The sequence below is a fragment of the Heloderma suspectum genome, chromosome 3, assembly GCF_057233095.1.
Source record: "Heloderma suspectum isolate Gila_16-S chromosome 3, 16-S_ref, whole genome shotgun sequence".
NCBI lineage: Eukaryota > Metazoa > Chordata > Lepidosauria > Squamata > Helodermatidae > Heloderma > Heloderma suspectum.
Genome location: NC_139460.1, coordinates 85,129,396 through 85,150,525, shown reverse-complemented (window position 1 = coordinate 85,150,525; position 21,130 = coordinate 85,129,396). Strand labels below are relative to the sequence as shown.

At 41.2% G+C, this 21,130-nt stretch overlaps 3 protein-coding genes across 4 annotated transcripts in view; 2 read left to right on the top strand and 1 right to left on the bottom strand.

Moving 5' to 3' along the window:
• URB1 (URB1 ribosome biogenesis factor) overlaps nucleotides 1-692 on the top strand; it is a 68,731-nt gene extending 68,039 nt beyond the window's left edge. The window contains exon 39 of the mRNA XM_084843589.1: nucleotides 82-692. Coding sequence (XP_084699715.1) covers nucleotides 82-296 — 215 coding nt within the window. The 3' untranslated portion in view covers nucleotides 297-692. The remainder of the gene's footprint in view (nucleotides 1-81) is intronic.
• Nucleotides 434-5,300, bottom strand: MRAP (melanocortin 2 receptor accessory protein). Its single transcript, XM_084843592.1, has 3 exons — nucleotides 5,010-5,300; nucleotides 3,721-3,820; nucleotides 434-2,533 (listed from the first exon to the last, which is right to left on the bottom strand). Exons 1-3 carry the CDS (start codon nucleotides 5,107-5,109, stop codon nucleotides 2,428-2,430), a joined length of 306 nt encoding a protein of 101 aa, XP_084699718.1. The 5' UTR covers nucleotides 5,110-5,300; the 3' UTR covers nucleotides 434-2,427.
• A 3,945-nt stretch (nucleotides 5,301-9,245) lies between these two features.
• Nucleotides 9,246-17,256, top strand: MIS18A (MIS18 kinetochore protein A). Of its 2 annotated transcripts, none has more exons than XM_084843591.1 (5): nucleotides 9,246-9,468; nucleotides 10,394-10,460; nucleotides 12,293-12,415; nucleotides 15,359-15,452; nucleotides 16,258-17,256. In XM_084843591.1, exons 1-5 carry the CDS (start codon nucleotides 9,270-9,272, stop codon nucleotides 16,336-16,338), a joined length of 564 nt encoding a protein of 187 aa, XP_084699717.1. In that variant the 5' UTR covers nucleotides 9,246-9,269; the 3' UTR covers nucleotides 16,339-17,256. The 2 variants fall into 2 exon arrangements, with proteins under 2 accessions (XP_084699717.1, XP_084699716.1); XM_084843590.1 differs by having other exon boundaries at nucleotides 9,246-9,576.
• The last annotated feature ends 3,874 nt before the right edge of the window (nucleotides 17,257-21,130 follow it).

Here is a 21,130-nt window from a genome sequence, read left to right as displayed (position 1 = left end):
TGCAGAGTGAATGAAAGATATAAATCAACTTCTAAAAAATAGAACTTTATTGACTGTGCCTATCAATTTCTTATTTCTTAGCTGCAGGCATATTCCTCACTTCCATTTATATTGGAGACATTTGGCTGGGAGCAAAGCAGCCAGACATGTTTATAACTCATGTTAAACTGATATGCGGAGCAACAGATAGAAAGCACAATAATGATCGAAAAATGTGGAAACTTCAAGAATCTATGGTTTCTCTGTGCAAAGACATTTACACATTCTTAATTGTTCACCCTGCCTTTCAGCCTTAAATGTCAAGTATGTGTCCCATCTTTAATTTTAAAAAATCCATTCTGTATAAATCTACGGAGAATTATTTTGGTACTCCTAACTTCTATTTTACACATAAGCAATATTAAAAGGATGGTGTAATTTTTATTTTTATTTTATACCTGGGTTTTGAATAAATATTTTCTATGTTTTTCAGAGGTGGTTATTTTGATGCAAATCATAAAATGCTAAAAAAAAAAAAAAAAAAAAGCAACAAACAAAACACCTGGCTTGAAGCACTGAAGCAAAAGCATGACATGGAGCAATGTAGCCTTCCCCAACCTGGTGCCTTCCAGATGTGTTGGACTACAACTCTTATCATGCTAAGCCAGGCTTTCCTAGCTGTCACATAATGAGTAGAAGGTACTTTGATAAGAACCTGCCCTGCATATCTTAAGAAATGGGCAGGCTGGCATAGAGAGAAGTATTCTTTTGGGCATTTGGGTGCCAAGCCATTTAGGTCTTTACAGGTAAGTACCAGAACCTTGGATTGCACCTAGAAGCAAATAGGCAACCAGTGCAGCTCATTTCGCCATGCCGTGAACATTCTATCCACTGTCTTCTACACTAGTTGAAGCTTCCAGATCATCCTTAAGGGCAGCACCATGTACAACGCATTACAGTAGTACAATGAAGACTTCACCACAACATGGATCATCTTGGGCAGATGTTTCCTATGCAGAACCAGTGATTACTGGCGTACCAGTAGAAACTGGTGAAAGGCACTCAGAACCACCAAGGCCACCTGGGTCTCCAATGACAACCCTGGATCTAGGAGTACCCCCACGCTATACATCTGTTTTTTCAAGGGTTTTCTAGATACATCTGTATCTAGAACAGGCTGCACACCCAATTCCCAAACATGAGAACCAACAATGCCCCCATCTTGTTGGGATTCAATTTCAGTTTAAATTCAACAGTTTACATTGAATTTTAACTTCATTGAAGTCAATGAAATGTTATCATTAATGTGAACAAAGTTTCTTGGTATGGGTATATACCACCATGAACCTATCTTGTTCAGACATAATGGAAATGAATGGGGTGAGGTGTTTAGCAACACCTATTCATTTCAATGGAGTTTTACACAGAAACCTCCTAGTGAATCATGCCAAAGGGTGCTATTACAAGCCGCTCTAGGAAAAAGTTACGTCTAGGCTATAGCTGAACAAAAAACAATAGTATTGTAAAACATGAAGAGTCCTCAACTCTGATTAATGGCTTTAAGAATGTAACATTGACTTTGTATATATGAATGACAGAAAATAGCAAGTGCCTAAGGGTGCCATCCTATGCATGTTTAAACAGAGAAAAGCATGCTGGGAGTTGTAGGACATCTTTCTGTCTAAATATGCATGAGACTGTGCCCTAAAGCAGTTTTTCTTTAATGATATTACTGCATTGACAGGTAAAGTACTACAACTATACTGTTGAATTTGTATTTAATACCACTGTGCTACCCCTGCTTCAGAGGGCTTACAATCTAAACTTTGTGTTTTGGGGGGCAATATTAAAACCACATACAGAAAAAAACCATTTTTTCATGTGTGAAGAATTTCTTACTATTAGCTTGTGCACATCAGTAGTAAGTGAATCATACAATGACAAAATTGCCTCAGCTACTGAAACACAGCATTCTTCCTTCTGTATAGAAATTGTGTTTTGAAAATAAATTGAAGCAACAACACAATCAAATGTTACCTAGCTGGTCTGCCGCACCCATGTACATTATACAAAATACTATATTAAATCATAGTTTATAGCTACGTATGTAAGAAACTGTTCCTCTTTCTTTTGTAAAGAATTAATTAAGCCTGATCTTTCATATACATGTTTTGAAATTTTGATTCTGATTTAATCATGAAAATACTAATTTTGTTATATTACACTTGAGGTAATTGATTGTGTTCATTTAATAAGGTTCCTCTTCTATCAAGCGTTATAAATTGATTATTTGTTCTTTGCTTCTAGTCCTACCTCATGGTGATATATTTCTGTATGATGTCATCTTAAAATGGACTTCATATTTCAATTATGATGACAGTTCAGACTGTATTGTTCAGATCATGACATGGTGACCTACGTACTAGTTCAACAGATCCCTTCTTTTTCTTAAACTTGGTTATCTACAGAAGTTGGTCTACCATGGTTAGATACAAGAATTTGCTGGATAGTTTTTGAATGATTCCTTGGAAACCTTTTCTGTGGTCTTCCATTCCTGTGAACAAATAAAGTTGCTAAATTACTGAGTTTGAGGATTGTCTTCCCATAAAATATTATTGGGTAATATAGGATAAGATTGGTAATAGCTGATAACCTACCCAGGAGTTTATTTTATTTATTTAATACATACATATCCCAATTTTCCAAGAAGCTCAAGGTATATGGTCCTCTCCCCCATTTATCCTCCCAATGACCCTGTGAGGCAGGTTAGGCTGACAATTGGGACTGGCCCAAGGTCACCCCATAAGCTTCATGGCTAAGTAGGGATTTGAATCCATGTCTCTCCATTCCTAGTCTGACATCACTACAGCCTCTCCTACAATGCGCACCTGCAAGGGAATGTTGTGCACTTTCTGGGGTAGGCTGTCAGGGTAGCGTGGAAAGCCCGATCACCTTCTGCAAACTGTTGGTGGGCCTTATAAAGTTGTGTCATATGCAGGAATTCCATCGAAGACATGCAGGGATTCTTCACTAGACAAATTGATGTAGAAACACTGGCCTAACTTTAATATAGAAAGCACCGAACTTTTACATTTTGAACAATGCAACCCCTACACGAGTTAACTGTGCAGCTGGGCAGTGTTCAGCATCTAAAAAGAATTAGTCACTCAATCTGTAAATGGCTATTGCTACAATAAATACAGTTGCTCTTGACTAACATAAGCCCCATTGATTTCAATAGGTCTACTCTAACTAAATGTGGATCTAACCAACTGCATTTTTTTCTAGACTTGCTTTCATTATAAAGTTCTGTATTACGGAATGTTTAGTAGATATCCATTAATAGCTTTTCTTGTGGCCCCTTGCTCTGCCTTCCTGGGTTATGGTCTAACTTTAAAAGGTCATGTTATTATTTGCTCAGAAACAACTAACTTAATATGTGACAGAGAAAATACATCCAGGCCATCACCCAACATGCATTTTTACACATGACTTTAAAAGACTCAAGCAACATTAGGGCTTTACAGTCCTTTGGGAATTGGAAAAGAGATGGTCAGAAAAACTGACATGGAGCCCCTCAAAGAAAGTATAGGTGAGACGGGTTCTAGAAGGCAAGACAATGGCTTGGTCTGGGTGATCATTCCATCTTTGGGACCAAGTATTCCTCTCCTCGCACACCACTTTCCTACAGGCATACAAATTTAAGACTTCTATCTGCAGAACTGAAAGCACCTTACTTACCTCATGGCTGTAGAACCAGACTGAGATATGTAGAACAAAATAAAGAAGAGGAATGCCACGAAAGAAGCAAGCCCAATCCAAAAGGCTATGACAATTGAATCTGTTGAAAGAAATGGGGTAATAATATATCTGGCAGATCTTAAGAACTAATACACATTGTCTTACTAAGTAATTTTATACTCACCCAAAATAAGCTGCTTTTTCCATTTGGGACACTGAGATGTCGTGATTGGGAATGTAGAGCTCAAGGTGACTCTCCCCCAAATTCTAACAAAAGATGTCTTTATTTCTGCATTTTATTTTTATTTCTGCAATTCATTATAATTGGTTGTCTTATGTTATTGGGTAAGTGGTCTATATCAATCCATGCTAAATTTTCTCTGGATAAAGAAGTATTTTAATGCCATCTTTTGAAAAAGAAAAAACTAGGACCATTCAGATGAATACCAAAATATTTCTTAATTACCATGCATTTAAAACATGTGGTCTTATAGTCTTATGTTATTTAAAGTAACATTCAATAAGATAGTCTACCTGTCATTTAGTACAATGCCTAAAATATATTCAAGTATTCCAGTAGATAGGTATTTTGTAACAAAAAGAGGAACAATAAGTTGGATCCAAACTTTATCATGTTTAGAGCAGACCCATTTAAATCAATGGGACTTAAATTAGTCATGAATTTAAGTCAGTAATTTCAATGAGTTTGCTGTAAGCATGATTAAGGACTTAATTTTAAGTAGACATGTTGCACTGTAAATCTGGATCCAACCCAAAGAAAAATTTAAACTTTAAAAAACAGAAAAAAAAATAATACGTAGGATTCAGCATGCGTACTTGGGAATAGGCTTTCTAAACATAGTGGGGCTTCTGACTGACATGCATACTGAATTTGATACTGACATCAACAGATGACTGTATGACACAATATACAGAAACCCCAATCTAAAGCAATCTGCATGCAGGACAGGTTTTCACACATGCGGAGAGAGCATACTAGGAGAAAGAACTGCTGCAGATGAGGGACAGGACACACATCTGTATTTGTAAGAATAGTGTTCCTTAGTGCTGATCATCTGCTGAAGGAAAAGTGGATGTTGGGTCAAGCCTGATAATGTCTTGGGTAAGGCAGGGAGCTAAGTCCACAGCTCTACTGCATGTGCAGTTTCGTGGATTGGGCCCCTCCTAGACTGTGAGCAGCATGCTCTACAATAAAAACATTTTGCATTTTTCTTACACTTTTATTTTTTCCTTATTCATGTGAGTAAGGAGAGAATAGCAGTACTTACATCTATTTGCTTTCAGTTTTCTTGCATCAACTGGAAGTGGATCTAAATAACCAATGTAATATTCATAAGAAATATCGGAGATATTTTTCCTGTTAGCCATTTCAGTAATACATCCCAGACAGCTCAGTACTCTAACCCTAGTGCACAATTATGTTGAGCTGTACTTGAGTGTTCCTATAAAGAACCTGTGTAATTATGTAAATCATTCTTCATTTGACAGGTCCTTAAAGAAAGCCTAGATACCAGAACCATTCAGGCTGACCTTCGTTTCTGCTATGACGACAGCTGCCTAGTGCCCAAAGGACAAATGCTATCATCCCTTGCTTAAGTACAAGTTACATTTTACTCTTGTTATAGAGCCAAGTAACAAGGAAAGATCACATTACCCAAGCTGTGAGAGAGTAAATAATATTCTAGTATACATGTGTTAGGCTTGTTTACAAATTCAAGGGTTAAGTGCAGCACAAATACAGTTTTTGTTGTTCAGATAGTTTGTTAAATCAGTGAGCATAGTATTTACGGATAAGTACAAACTGTGATTGTTCCATGGCAATGTTGGAAGTGCCTTTGTCTGGGATAATGTTTGATATACAGTGCCTTGCATAAGTATTCACTCCCTTTTGACATTTGCACATTTTGTTGTGTTACAACCTCAAATTAAAATGGATTTAATTGGATTTTTACCATTTGAGTTACATAACATCCTTAATGCTTTGAAGGTGCAAAGTATTTTTTATTGTGGCACAGAAGTTAAACAAAAACAAATTGGCATTTCTTGGTTGCATAACTATTCACCCCCCACCCCAGAGTCAATACTTGGTAGAAACACCTTTGGCAGCAATTACAGCTGTGAGTCTTTGGGGGTAAGTCTCTACCAGTTTCGTACATCTGGATCCTGCAGTTTTTGCCCATTCTTCTTTGCAAAATTGCTCAAGTTTGATGGGGACCATTGGTGAACAGCAGTTTTCAAGTCTTGCCACAGATTTTCAATCGAATTGAGGTATGGGCTTTGACTGGGCCATTCTAAGACGTTCAGGTTCTTGTTTTTAAACTACTCCAGTGTAACTTTGACTGTGTGTTTAGGATCATTGTCCTGCTAGAAGGTGAACCTCTGCTGAAGTCCCAGGTCCCTTGCAGACTGAAACAGGGTTTCTTCTAGAATTGCCTTGTATTTGGCTGCATCCATCTTGCCCTTAATCCTGACCATTTTCCCAGTGCCTGCCGATGAAAAGCATTCCCACAACATGATGCTACCACCACCTTGCTTTACTGTTGGGATGGTGTTCGCAGGGCAATAAGCACTGTTGGCTTTGCACTACACATAGCATTTTGCGGTAAGGCCAAAAAGTTCAATTTTGGCCTCATCAGACCAGAGAACCTTTTCCCACGTTTGCTGTGTCTCCCACAAGTATTTTGGCAAAATCCAAATGGGATTTGATCTGGGGGGGGTTTCTTTTTTTCAGCAATGGCTTTCTTCTTGCCACCCTTCCTTAAAGCCCAGCTTTGTGGAACATCTGGGTGATAGTTGTCCCATGGACGGTTTCTCCCATCTCAGCTGGAGATCTCGCCATTTCCTTCAGAGTTACCCTTGGCCTCTAGGTTGCTTCTCTGACTAATGTCCTACCCAGTCACTGAGTTTTGGTGGCTTCTCTAGGCAGAATCACGATTGTGCCATATTCTTTCCATTTTGTAATAATGGGTTTAACGCTGCTCCAGGGGATGTTCATAGTTTGGGATATTTTTTTATAACCCAACCCTGATTGGCACTTCTCCAGAACTTTATCCCGGGCTTTTTTTGACAGCTCCTTGGTCTTCATGATGCTGCTTGTTTAGATATGCTAAACAGTTGTATTTAATCTGAAATCATGTGACACTTGAATTGCACCCAGGTGGACTCCATTCAACTAATTATGTGACTTCTGAAGGCAGTTGGTTGCACCAGAGCTTATTTAGGGGTGTCACAGGAAAGGCGGTGCATACTTATGCAATCCAGACTTTTCAGTTTTTTATTTGAAAATCATTTTGTAAAATATGTAGATTTTTTCCCTGCATTTGACATTATGGACTATTTTGTGTAGATCAATGACAAGAAATCCTAATTAAATCCATTTTAATTCCAGGTTGTAACACAAGAAAATGTGGAAAAGTCAAAGTGGGGTGAATACTTATGCAAGGCACTGGAGGTCTTACTCCATCTTCATGAGGAATATTAGTGTAAAGTGATTCAGCATCCAGCTGTGCTCACTAATAAACACCAGTGATAATGTAAGTGGACCCATTGGGACTATCCACAGCATCCAGGGCAAATATACTTGCACATCATTGAAGGTTATGTATTTGGTCTCCTGCATCAAGTGCCCAAAAGCCACTTACATCCGCCAAACAGGGCACAAATCAGACACCAAGCATGAGAACATCAATAAGCCAGTCAGTGAACACCTGTCATCAAGGACATCAGGGTGGCAGTTATAAAGAAACTGAAATCAGGGGTTCGCTTGGAATGTGAGATTGCAGAAGAGATGATGAACAAATTTGATCATGTTGATCAGGGACTCAATAGGGACTATGGTTTCTATGCACATTATAAAGCCTCGGAGGGAGCAATCCTATGGCCACTAGACAGTGGCTATATGGCCATAGGATACTTGGTTTTCTGGGAACGGACCTTGGAGCCCGCGCTCCAAGGTCGGTTCCTGAACCAACTTCCTCCCACTTCTGCGCTGCTTTGGAGGCAGTGCAGAACAGCCCCATCCTCCGCACTCGCAAGAGGAGGGCAGAGCAGCCAAAAAGGGGGGGGGAGGGTGGAAATACCTGTACAACACATCCAGCCTCCTCTCCGGCTCAGCCCTCCTGAGGCTAGACAGCCGCAATCAGCTGAAAATGCAGGGCAGGAGAAGCACGGAGGGAATGATCCCCTCCGTGCTTCGCCTGCCCTGCATTGGATAGATAGTCACCTCCGAGTTTGGAGGCAGCCACCTATCTGAATAGGCACCTTCTGGTTTGTAACTGCTGCTTTAAGAAAATGGAATGCTTGCTCCAGATCTACCTGTGTATCTTTTCAGACTCAAAAGCCTCCAGTTCCACTTGCAGCATCTGATGAAGTGGGTTGTAAATGATGAAAGGACATGCAAACTTATTGAAATACCTGAACAACTAAAACAGTCTATATTTGTGCTACAGTTAACCCTTCAGGCTGTGAAAGTCATACCAACAGGTGACTGGCAATAGCAAATGTCTTTTAACAATGTTGGAATGAGTACTTTTTAAGAGGCTTTAAAATGGAATAAATACCATTGCTGCTTGTGGTGTATATCTTGCTGACATCTCTGCTCAAATAGGTTTTTGAAGCAAAATTGATAGTATGTATATTGGCTTTATCATTAAGAACTTCAGCTCTTGGGGGTGGGGTGGTGGTGAGGGATTATTGTCTGCCTACAGCCCAAGAAATTGCCATTTTGTTTTCATAAAATCCTTCAGAATATCTACTTTGTTAGAGAACGGGGAGGAAGTCGAATGTATAGTAAGTGCTCCTAAGTTTTCCTGGTCCTTTCAGAAATTACTACCATGCAGCCTGATTCTGTGCAGGTTTACTCAGAAGCAAATCCCACAACACTCCGTCAGACTTGCTTCCTCTAAGAGCTACCTTCAGCACCCTGGTGCTCTTCAGATGTGTTGGACTACAACTCCCAGCACCCCCATGCTGCCTGCAGGATGCTGGGAGTTGTAGTCCAATATATCTGAGACCCAGTGTGGTGTAGCGGCTAGAGTGTTGGACCGGGAGACAGGAGATCCGGGTTCTAGTCCCCACTCGGCCATGGAAGCTCACCGGGTGACTTTGGGCCAATCACAGACTCTTAGCCCAACCTACCTCACAGGGTTGTTGTTGTGAGGATAGAATGGAGGGGAAGAGGATTATGTACGCCGTCTTGGGTTCCTTGGAGGAAAAAAGGTGGGATTGAAATGCAATAAATAAATGAGTATCTGGAGGGCACCAGGTCGGAGAAGGCTGCCTTAGGGGCGACTCTGGCGCTCAACGTAGCCGCTTCCCAAGCGTTCCTACAGTAAACCTGCTAACAGAGACCCCCCCCCCTCCAGCGCCGGAGCCACAGCGCACGCGCCCAGAAGCCCCGCCCCTCATCGCGACCCCTTCTCCCCGGCAAGGGAACAGAGAAGGGTTCCGCTTGCGTGCTAGAGCGGCGCCCCGGTTATTTCCGGTATTGGTGCGGAGGGAGGGGCGCGGCGCGGGCGGCTTGAAAGAGAATGGCGGCGTTCTCGGCGGAAGAGAGCTCGTTGTCGGTGGTGGTGTCCCCCGGCAGTCTGGGGCCCGCTGACCAGGAAGGGCCGCCGGGGTCGGAGGAGCTACCCATGGTGTTCCTGTGCGCCGGGTGCAAGCGCCCGGTGGGGGACACGCTCAGCTGGGAGACCAACGACGAGGACACCAACTGCATCCTACTGAAGAGTGAGGGGAAGGGCGCGCGAGGCTCCCCGGCGTACGCTCGCGAGGAGTCAGTTGTGCTGCCTTCCTGTGCGCGCGCCTGCCTGCCTGCGGCTCCCTATGGGGGCCTTGGCAAGTTCCTGCCAGTCCGTCTTTTCTTTCCTCCGCTCGCTCCCTTCCTTTTACCGAGTACTTCAGCAGTCTCCAGCAGTCTCCAGCCTGGTGCCCTCCAGATGTGTTGGACTGCAACTCCCATCATTCCCTGCCAGCAGGCTGACTAGGAATGATGGGAGTTGCTGTCCAACACATCTGGATGGGAGCCAGGTTGGATCTGCTGAAATCGCCTGTGGCTTTTGTCCCCCCGCCCTTCTCCCGAAAATTTCCCCTCTCAGGCTTGACTTTAACCATGGGACTTCATAGAAAGTAATAATTTTGGCTCCTTCCGTACTTGACAGTACTCATCGGCTTGCTTGGAGCTGAGATACGGATTCCCCAAACAAACATAGTTTAAGGGCCTCACTGTTGCAGTATGATGTATAGGACACTTTGGATTACCAAAGTGATTTGCAATCTGCATCAAATTTCATCTTTGCAACAAGCCTATTGAAGAAGGATGCTGCATTTTCTTCAGGTGTCAATACATTAGGTCACATAGGCTCTAGAATTGTACTGTATTGTTGTTTTTTTAATGAAATGTTTAAACGTTATAAGCCACCCTGGGTGGTGATTTTGCATCAGAAGATGGGATATAAACATTTTAATAAATAAAATATACCATGACATTTTTTCTCACCAGAAAGATATGCCAACCCTTCCTTTCAGTGCCTGTGCTTGATCACATACTTGGGCTGGGGGTATTACAGTTTTTACATGCTTTGCTCCATTGAGCTGACCACCCTGCTCGTGACAGTTTTTCTACTGTGCTTGATTTGTATCTTTAACATTTCAGGTGTTACTCTTAATGTCTCAGTGGACAAGGAGCAAAAACTTTCAAACCAAGCAGGTGAATATGGCTGGTAAGCAGTGAAAATCTCCAAAGTGAAAATTAGATCTGTCTCATAGCAGAGCTTCATGTTGGGGTAATAAATACATCCTTTATAGATCAAAACTTTATTTTTACTTAAAATGCACATGTAGGTTATTCGAGACCCTGTTTGGACTCATCTTTAGTAACAAGGGGAGTAGGAGTCACTTTAGATAATATTTAACTTTTTTAAGTATTTGTTTTTAAATCTGTTACTTATTCCAAATCCTTGAGGATATATCCTCATATTAAGTGGGCATTTTCAGGTTTTTCAGCTGACTGCCCTTAGGAAGATGTACGTATATATCATAAATATAAATGCAAAGCTCTTCATTGTGTTAATGGTTTTCAGTGCCTTCATTTTTCTTAAAATACAAGCTTTAAAAAATGCATGCTATTGAGTTGTCACTTCTTAAAATATTTACAAGGATTTAAATAAAAAAATATCCAAGTAAAGATTTAAACTTGCTTGAATATAATGTTTAAGCCACATTGGTGTGCTGATTGGATTTTTCCCCCAGTCAGATATTTCTGTTTAAATACTTCGAGCTATTGAAACACTTTAAAAACATTTATACAGCTTGCAGAATTAACATGGTGTACTTGGTTTTGTTTACTAAATATGTGTCATATAAGTGTAATAAATTGGATCCCAATTGTTATACAGGCCATTGGGGGGGAAAAATCCAGAAAACAACCATCACTGGATGGAACGAGTCATAGCAGGGCTTTGGTTTACCAGGCATGGCCAGGCATGTGATAATGCACCAGGCAAGGCTAGATGGGAGGGAAAGTATGAACACTACAGTGTGTGAGACGCCACTCTGCTCTCTGTGTGTAAAATGAGCTGGATTTTGTCTGCAGGGATTAATGGCTAAAACTGGGTTTAAAACTGTATGTTTAACCAGTCTATACAATTACAAGATTTTGGCTCCAGCCCACTAACCATCACTCCTTTGCAAATCCCATTTGTTTCAATGGGCTTTTGTGGCTGTGCAAATTTGCACTATCATGCACTCTCCAAGGGTGTTGATTTCAGCTTGAGGTCACCAATTCCATTTTAGAGACCTTCTTAGGGGTTGCATTCCATTGGTGGGTGGGGCTGAAGGCAAAAGGACAGGGCCAAAATACCAAAAATACCAAGCTATTTTAGCTTAAAGCTCTTACTGTCAATAATTAGGCCTTGTGATAGGCATTTCAGCCTTTTTAGAATGGCAAAAAACTGCACAAAAGCTGGGAAACCACCAAATGATTGATGGTTGGGGAAAGGGGGTGGGGTCACAGGAATAAGGTGGCATCCTCTGGGGAACCCAGAGGGCTAGATTTGGACCCCAGGAGGGCTGGATTGGGACCCCGGGTCTGAGATTCTACACCCTTGCTTTCGTTTGCTTTTTTAAAATACCTCTATATATTTACCTATATTCCTCTAACACCAACATATCAGCGTTATTTGTTGCATGCACGCACATACAGCTCATCATGAACATTTATACCTGTTCAGCACTGTTGAGTTGTAGGTGTTTGGGAAGGAAGGAGTGATTCCTAAAATCAGAGTGTGGCGCAACGGGTACAGTGCCTGACTAGAACTGGGAAAATGAGGTTGAAATCCCCACCAAGCCATGAATATTACTGGATGACCTTGGGCCAGCTGCTCTCTCTCAGCATAACCTACATCACAGGGGTATTGTAATAATAAAATTAATTCTATATGAAATATATGGAGGCAATAATTGCTCAGTACCCATTTGTTTCATTTGGACAGGAAGTTCTAAATTAGAACATGATTTATGCTTGAAATAGTAACTTGAATATTTTGCTTTACAGCATGCTTGAAACTTTATTTTGCTCTGGGTGCAACATGACACTTGGAAGCATTTACAGATGCACCCCAAGACACCTTGACTACAAACGAGATTTATTTTGCTTAAATGTTGACTCCTTAGAAAGGTAAGAGAAATCAATAATTCTGTTTGTCAAATACATTTTCTTGATCTTTTCTCTGATTATATTTAGTTATTTAAATACTCTTAAAACTAGATAACTCCCTCAAAGCTTCTCTCATGCATAATGTTTGATGGGAAATTATCTGTCTCTCGTTCCTTTCATTAAATGCATGTAACATTCTTTGTACTATTGGTCCTCCCAAGAGTATTTTTTCCACTTTCATGACTAAACCTTCATGGAAAAGAAAATGTTATATCAGAATTGCCCCTTATTGGCTCTTGCTTGCATTCAGGCAGGTAGCAGTGAAGAGAACCTTGATCCATTATTCCCTCACCCCATCTTTTATTCATCTTTCTGTGTATGCCTACTAAAATAGCCATCATCTCCACAGATGAGAGTTTAAAGGTCTGTACACTGATGCTTACTAACAAATAAGATTTTATAATAAGGAGCTGATAGTATACATTGTGTTGCATTAATCTTACTGAAGTCTAAGTTCTTCATGCTAGTAAAACAGAATGAGGATTTTATTAGATCTAGATAATATGCATTGCTCAAAATCCAAGTGTTCCTTCAGGATTATAGAAATTAATACAAGTATGACAAGACATCCCAGTAGCAACATATGGCTGTGAGAGCTGGACTATAAGGAAGGCTGAGCGCCGAAGAATTGGTGCCTTCGAACTGTGGTGCTGGAGAAGACTCTTACAAGTCCCCTGGACTGCAAGGAGGTCAAATCAGTCAATCCTAAAGGAAATCAACCCTGACTGCTCATTGGAAGGACAGATACTGAAGCTGAAGCTTCAGTAAATATTTTGGCCACCTAATGCGAAGAGAAAACTCCCTGGAAAAGACCCTGATGCTGGGGAAGATTGAAGGCAAAAGGAGAAGGGGACGGCAGAGGATGAGATGGCTAGATAGCATCACCGATGCAATGAATATGAACTTGAGCACACTCCGGGATAGAGCGGTGGACAGGAAGACCAGGCGTGCTATGGTCCATGGGGTCACGAAGAGTCGGACACGACTTAACGACTGGACAACAACAACAATGACAAGACAATGGAGCACAGTCATCAGTACTCCACTGCATTAATAAGTTCTGTTAGTGTTTTCAAAATAGGAATGCCGTTCAATTAGTACTAATTTTAATTTACTTTCAAAGTTCTAATAATCATCCCTTCTAATTCCATTACTGAACTGGTCTTGCGTTCACCAGCTTGGCAGCAAAACAGGGCCACCTACAGACAAGGTAGTGGTTTCTTCAGACTCCATACATATCTCCTCCTATGTATGGAAAAATATATTTGTAAGTTGAACGAAGAATAACCTGTCCAATAAAGGCCAAACATTATCAGTGGCATTTGTGAGCTATGGAATATTGGGGTGGTTGGGCTGGCAACCATCCTCAAACTTGTGCCCTTTTGGGAAATGGTTCAGGAGGATGGGGAAATAAAAGGCCCCTTCCCCTCTCTCCCCCCACAAGACCAAAACAGTACTACAAGGCTTCTGTTCCAAGCTAGACTGAGCCCTGAAGAGCAGCACTCCTCTTGGGGGTACACCAGAACATTTTGATATGGGTCCCCTCATTTGTCATATACCTATTTGGAATTCAGCACCAGCCCTGTCCTATGTAGACAGCCCTGCATTCTCAGGTGGATATTCACCCAGGTAAGCTATTAGGCCAGGGATGGGCAACATATTGGCTGCATATGCCCGCCCTCTCCCCAGCCTTTGCAGGGACAAAAAACAGGCAATTTTTCTTGAAAACAACACATGCAGGGAGCGCATGCCTTATTTTGAGCACTCCTGGAAGCCTCCCAAAAACCATCGTTTTTTTGCTGTTACCGCCATGGCATCCCCACTGAATTTCAGTAGCAGATTCAACAGTGCAGTGGGGAGCAGCATGCTGTCCCTATGGGGGCAATGTGGACCCCAATCCCCGGAAACTGCGCACCCCTGTGCTAGGCTCTTATCTACGGTGCAAATGCGCTATACATTCAACAAGAAAATTTGGAGGGGACTAGCCAATCTGTAAGCAGTGTGGTGGTGTTGTTGTTTATTCGGTCAGTCGCTTCTGACTCTTCGTGACTTCATGGACCAGCCCACACCAGAGCTTCCTGTCGGCCGTCACCACCCCCAGCTCCCCCAAAGTCGAGTCCGTCACCTCCAGAATATCATCCATCCACCTTGCTCTTGGTTGGCTCCTCTTCCTTTTGCCTTCCACTTTCCCTAGCGTCAGCATCTTCTTCAGGGTGTCCTGTCTTCTCATTATGTGGCCAAAGTACTTCAGTTTTGCCTTTAATATTCCCACAGGTGAGCAGTCTGGTTGTATTTCCTGGAGTATGGACTGGTTTGATCTTCTTGCAGTCCAAGGCACTCTCAGAATTTTCCTCCAGCACCACAGTTCAAAAGCATCTATCTTCCTTCGCTCAGCCTTCCTTATGGTCCAGCTCTCGCAGCCATAGGTTACTACGGGGAATACCATTGCTTTAACTATGCAGACTTTTGTTGCCAGTGTGATGTCTCTGCTCTTCACTATTTTATCAAGATTTGTCACTGCTCTCCTCCCAAGAAGTAAACGTCTTCTGATTCCCTGGCTGCAGTCAGCATCTGCAGTAATCTTTGCGCCTAGAAAGACAAAGTCTGTCACTGCCTCCACGTTTTCTCCCTCTATTTGCCAGTTATCAATCAAGCTGGTTGCCATCATCTTGGTTTTTTTGAGGTTTAACTGCAACCCAGCTTTTGCACTTTCAAGCAAAAGTGTGTGCATTCTAATTATTAGAATTTCAAGCAGTGTGTGCATTCTAATTATTAGATGTTCTGCTTTATTGCAGTAGGTGCTATAGCATGACTGATGTTACTGCTAAATGACTCTGTAGTTGATAAACTTTCAGGTTTTTATTGAACATTTATGACGTTACTTATACCTGTACAATGTCCAAGTTATACCCTAGGGTCCTCAGAACAAAAAGCTGAAACTGATGAGGAACCTCTCACCCTTGAAAGTCGTGCTAGTTTAGAAGAGTCACTAGGAAGGGTAAGATAGTTATTCTGTGTTCATATTTTTTTCTTAAGGGAAACTGTGGGTAGAAAAGGCAGACATGTTTCTTTGTCTCTATATACTCTTATACAAGAAGATAACGACCATTTATGTAACAGAACTGGTGCTACAAATATGTTCAATCGGTGAGCCCTGTTCAGGCATAAAGCAGGGTCCCTGGTCATGTGGAGAATTCTACTCGAGTGCAAATGATCGCAAGTAGAACTCCCCTTTAGACCTTGCCACTCAACAGGGAAGGCGGGGCAAGGGTCATTGGGGTTGGGGCCAGTGTGCACAACCCCATACCTGGGGGGAGGGGTGTCTATTACCATTCAAGTGAATATGAGTAGAAGTCCCATTCAGACCTCATTGAAGGCAGCTCAGGGACTAAGGAGTTGGCACGTGCAGGGATGTTGGAGATAGGGCCAATGCACACAGCCCTATGCCCTTTACATGCATTTACATACCTTGTTTGGGCATAATGTGTGAACAGGGCTTGTATGCAGCTGCTAAGGTCTCCATGCAGCACTGGCTGAAAATCAGTGTGTAAATTCAGTTCCAAACCATGCAGCTTCATGCTGTCATCCTCTGACAGCACCAGTCACCTGTAAGATATGATGGGGCGGGGCTGGATCCACTCCTCTGTTTGTCCTCTGATCCTACTCATGACATCTTGAGGGGCCAGGAACAGCAACAGATAAATTGCTTTATAATTTACTTGTGAGACCATGGATTTGGGACCCATGGTTTATACATTAACATCTATTGAAAACTAAAATGGTCTCTTTATTTTGCTTAACAGGCAGAAACAATATTGAAAGCATTGGAGCAACGGTTATCTGTAGTTGAATCAAGTTTTGCATCTCTTCACAACATTGGCTGAAAAGATCATGACTATTGCTAATGTTAATATTGATACATAAGCTTGATATTATTATATACTCTTGGAAGTTTTTTGAATCATATCAAGAGTTATCCTGTTAAAAACCTAGAACATTGCTCAGTTTCCTGAAGGTTGAAAATAGCAGACTTTTGAGGAAGGAAAACTCTTCAGTAGAGTTGAAGAGATTCACTAGAAATTGCGTTCACAAAAAACCTTTTAAAAACTTCTTTTAAATTCTCAAATTTTCTAAATGACTAAAATGCAAGTAATCTTGTCAGTATTCTCTCCTGTCTTTTGTCTTATATTCTTTATATAGTTTCTGATGTTGCACTGACACCTTAGGAGGACGTTTGGCTAACCTATTTCTTTGGATAAGATGGCATTAGTGGTTGCGGGGTTGGATGCCTGATAAACCCATAGCATAAAACTTAAACCATCCATACATGCTAGCAGCTATTTAGTCTTCTACCAGTGAGAGATACTGAAATAATGTGCAGCGCATTGGTTGAACCTCCATTTGTGCAGTTTTGTTAGCCTGAGCTGAATACGTTTAAATGATTTCATTAATTTTTATATCCTTTGTCTCTACTATTAAATGTTCAAGAGTACGGTTTGTATCTTCCAGAAAATGCAGGCTGTGGTGTGGTGAGAAATTTAGAACTAATAATAATAATACTTTGACCATATTAAGTATCTTTGAACGTAAAGTAACCCCAAAATATTATAGAACTTGAGTGCAGTTTTGTAATTGCATTGTGTACAAGTCTTTAGAAAGGATTGTTTTCTAGTATCTCAGAGTGTAATTTTGAAATTAAGATATTGAATAAATGTAAATACTCAGTGATGTAAATGTTTCAATAAAAATGAATTTATAATTGAACTGGAATTTAAAACTCAGTAAAGGTGTTTTATTGTTAGTTCTTGTGCTTATTCTTAATCACCTCATCCTCCAGGATTGAAGCTTCATGCAGTTTGCCAAACCTGAATGCCTTTCATGTTCCAAATAACCTAGGTGGTATTAGTCATCACAGATTTCTCATTATTTTGTAGCACATTCTGTTCAGTTCTAATTGGGGCACATCATGCTGCTTCATCCTTATTTTCTCTTTCTTTAAAAAATAAAACCAGCCACCATTCATCAAGAAAAGCCTTACAAAATAGATACTTATATATAGTTGTATTTCTAGCTGTAAAGAAGCTGCAAGATCAAGCAAAATTATATTTTCTTCCCAAGTTGTTTTGGTAGGATATCTTTCTTGATAGGTTGAATAAAATTGAAAATATATATTGACTTGGAACTTGAAACAGTTCGCTTAAGTACGTTAATGGGAGGAAAGCCCCACACACACCCATGCCTGTGCCCCCCAAAAGCGTTTCTGGAAGGTTGTGGTAACCTTGTGAATAATGTGGGATGGGATGGGAGAATTGCCCCAAACTAGAAAATCCACCAGATTTTGGGTGACTTCTTCCTTTCCCAGCAGCCCTATGGCACACCTGCTACCATCCATTGTACAACTAATGCAGATCTTTGTACATTTTTTCCTGATATGTTAGATGGTTTATATTTTTTTTCAGTGTAAGCAGATCCTGATTTGGATCAGATAAATGTTTTTACAAGGATAATTGGTTCCTCAGTAATAATAGAAAATATAGTTTATTGATGTATCATTGCTATCAATCTAATTTTTAAAAAATACCTGTATGCTGCTCATCAAAATGGAAGCTGAAAACTAGGCTTACGTTACTGATCTTTTGTTTTTTAAGTCTTAAGTAGCATACTTTTTAATATAGAAAATTAGTTATATTAGGGGTGCCATCCTATGCACACCAACCTAGAAGTAAGGTTCATTGGACGTAACAGGACTTCCAAATAAACAGGATTATTCTATAAAGATGTAATATTTTAGAATATATGAATACAAATTTTAAAATATAGATGTAGAAAGGTTAATTGATTTTATAAATTGTATTTTCAAAGATGTCGCCAGTGGACACAAAATACCCAAATGGTTCCTTGCATATGCTTTATTGAAACAAACTGAAGCTATGGAAGAGTTCAACATTTATGTGCAACAAAAACAATCCTGTTAGCAGTATTCAAAACCAAGAACATTTCCCACCCGTTCCCTCTATCAACAGAAATTAGTACAATAGCTTTCTTGGGAAGACATTGGGACTATCCAAACATCCAGCACAGGTAAACGGGAAAGAGAAGCAATAGCTATTCTAATGGACATGGAATTGTCACATTACTATGGATTGCAGTTCTGATGTCTGCTTTATTATCTGGGAAGGATGACATTTTACTCTTTTTTCTATAGTTTAAATGTGACAGGATTTGTTCAGTAACCTTAAAGATACCAGTTATATTTCTGTTACTTTCACAATTACAGTCAGGGCCAGAAATATTGGAACAAGGATAACTGTTTTGGCAGTTTGCCTCTGGACACCACCACATTGAAGATGAAAGGAAACACACCCAGATGGGAGCGAAGTCAGGACTTTCAGCTGTAATTCAAGGGGTTTGACAAAAGTGGGGCACTAACCATTCAGGAAGTACAGCCAGTGGCATACACGCACCCCCATCGTTGGTGGCTCATAAGTAATGGAACAAACTAACACCATTTCAAACTGAAGGATCGCCTTTAATACCTGGATGAAAATCCTTTGCAGTCCGTGACTGCCTCAAGTCTGGAACCCATGGACATGACCAAATGCTGAGTGTCCTCCCTCGAGATGCTTTGCCAGGCCTTTACTGCAGCTGCCTTCAGCTGCTGCTTGTTTGTGGGTCTTTCTGCCTTAAGTCTTGTCTTCAGTAAGTGACAAGCATGCTCTGTTGGGTTGAGATCAGGTGACTGACTCGGCCATTGAAGAACATCCCACTTGTTTGCCTTCAGAAACTCTTGGGGAGCTTTTGCTATATGTTTTGGGTCATTATCCATCTGCGATATGAAGCAGCGTCCTATCAGTTTGGCAGCATTCAGCTGAATCTGAGCAGAAAGTATAGCCCTATTCACTTCAGAATTCATCCTGCTGCTTTTATCAGCAGTCAGGTCACCAATAAACACCAGTGACCCAGTTCCATTGGCAGCCATACATGCCCATGCCATAACACTGCCTCCACCATGTTTGACAGGTGATGTGGTATGCTTTGGATCATGAGCTGTTCTTTTCCTTCTCCATACTTTTCTCTTCCCATCATTCTGGTACAAGTTAATCTTGGTTTCATCAGTCCAAAGAATCTTATTCCAGAACTGGGCAGGCTTTTTAGGTGTTTGCTGGCAAAGGCTAACCTGGCCTTTCTGTTCTTTAAAGTTACCAGTGGTTTGCACCTTGTGAAGCCTCTGTATTTACATTCATAAAGCTGTCTCTTGACTGTAGATGTTGACAATAACATGCCTACCTCCTCAAGAGCATTCTTGACCTGGCCAGATGTTGTGAAAGCCAGATGCTGTGTTCCTCTTCACCATGAGCAGAATTCTGCGGTCATCCACCTTAGTTGTCTTCCATGGTCTTCCAGGCCTTTTGCCGTTGCTGAGCTTGCCAGTTAATTCCTTCTTTTTCAGGATGTTCCAAACTGTTGTATTGGCCACTCCCAATGTTTTTGCTATCTCTCTGATGGGTTTATGTTGTTTCCTCAGCCTAATGATGGCTTCCTTCACTCGCATGGACGCCTCTTTGGACCTCATGTTGGGAGTTCCAGTGAACAGCTACCACATGCAAATGTAACACTCAGAGCCACCTCCAGGCCTTTTATCTGCTTGATTGGTCATGGAGTACCCAGGAAACAGGCCACACCTGGCCATGCAGCGGCTTGTCAGCCATTCGTTCCATTACTTATGAGCCACCAACGATGGGTGTGTGTGCATGCCACCAGCTGTACTTCCTGAATGGTTAGTGCCCCACTTTTGTCAACCCCCTTGAATTATAGCTGAAAGTCCTGACTTCGCTCCCATCTGGGTGTGTTCCCTTTCAACTTCAATGTGGTGGTGTCCAGAGGCCAACTGCCAAAACAGTTATCCTTGTTCCAATATTTCTGGCCCTGACTGTATAGAGCAATACCATATATTGGAGTATCAAACCTCAGGCCAAATGTGGTCCACTGGGGGCCCTCAGATGGCCATACCCCCTTCCCTTGGTCTCACCCTTTCCCCTCAACCGCCAATCATTTCCTGGCTTTTGCACAGTTTTTTCCCCCATTCTAAAAAGTTGAAATGCCTCCTGTAAGATTTAGTTATGGCAGTAAGAGCTTAAGCCAAAACATGCTGGTATTTTGCACTGCACCCCTTTGGCCACACCCACCACTTGAGAGCTTCTCCAAAACTGAATTCAGGCTGAAAGAGGTTTGACACCCCTGCCATACATGATTTCTCAGGTTGGGATCCAAAGGTAATTTTTCCAGCTGAGATCCAAAGGAGTAATGTGTGTTGAGGTTACTGTAACTGCATTCGAACATTTCAGCTAGGGATGCTGGAGAATGAGCTCAGATTTCTAAGAAAACGACCTGTGGAATCCGCTGCGGAGAGACACCCTTCAGGCCGCGGAGAGTCTGTAGACTTTCGGATTATTTTTTTACGTTCCCAAAATTGATGCATATTTATTTATAGGAAAATATGCAAGTTTCTGCTGAGGAAAAGTTGAATGGAATGGAGGATAATATGCTAAATGTCACATCCTAAGGTAAATTATGTAAATACTTGCGAAAACTCTTACGCAATTATTTGCGTATTTTTCCACTTGAGGAAAAAAGTATTTGCATCCGTTTGTAAGCGGCCGACGGAACAAAAGGTGC

Coding starts and splice junctions, on each gene's coding strand:
- MRAP (XM_084843592.1), bottom strand. CDS start 5,109: ATGGCTAACAGGAAAAATATCTCCGATATTTCTTATGAATATTACATT. Junction 3,821..5,009: donor AAAACTGAAAGCAAATAGAT/GTAAGTACTGCT, acceptor TTCTTTCAACAG/ATTCAATTGTCATAGCCTTT. Junction 2,534..3,720: donor TCTGGTTCTACAGCCATGAG/GTAAGTAAGGTG, acceptor ATTTGTTCACAG/GAATGGAAGACCACAGAAAA.
- MIS18A (XM_084843590.1), top strand. CDS start 9,270: ATGGCGGCGTTCTCGGCGGAAGAGAGCTCGTTGTCGGTGGTGGTGTCC. Junction 9,577..10,393: donor GGCTCCCTATGGGGGCCTTG/GCAAGTTCCTGC, acceptor TTAACATTTCAG/GTGTTACTCTTAATGTCTCA. Junction 12,416..15,358: donor AATGTTGACTCCTTAGAAAG/GTAAGAGAAATC, acceptor ACAATGTCCAAG/TTATACCCTAGGGTCCTCAG.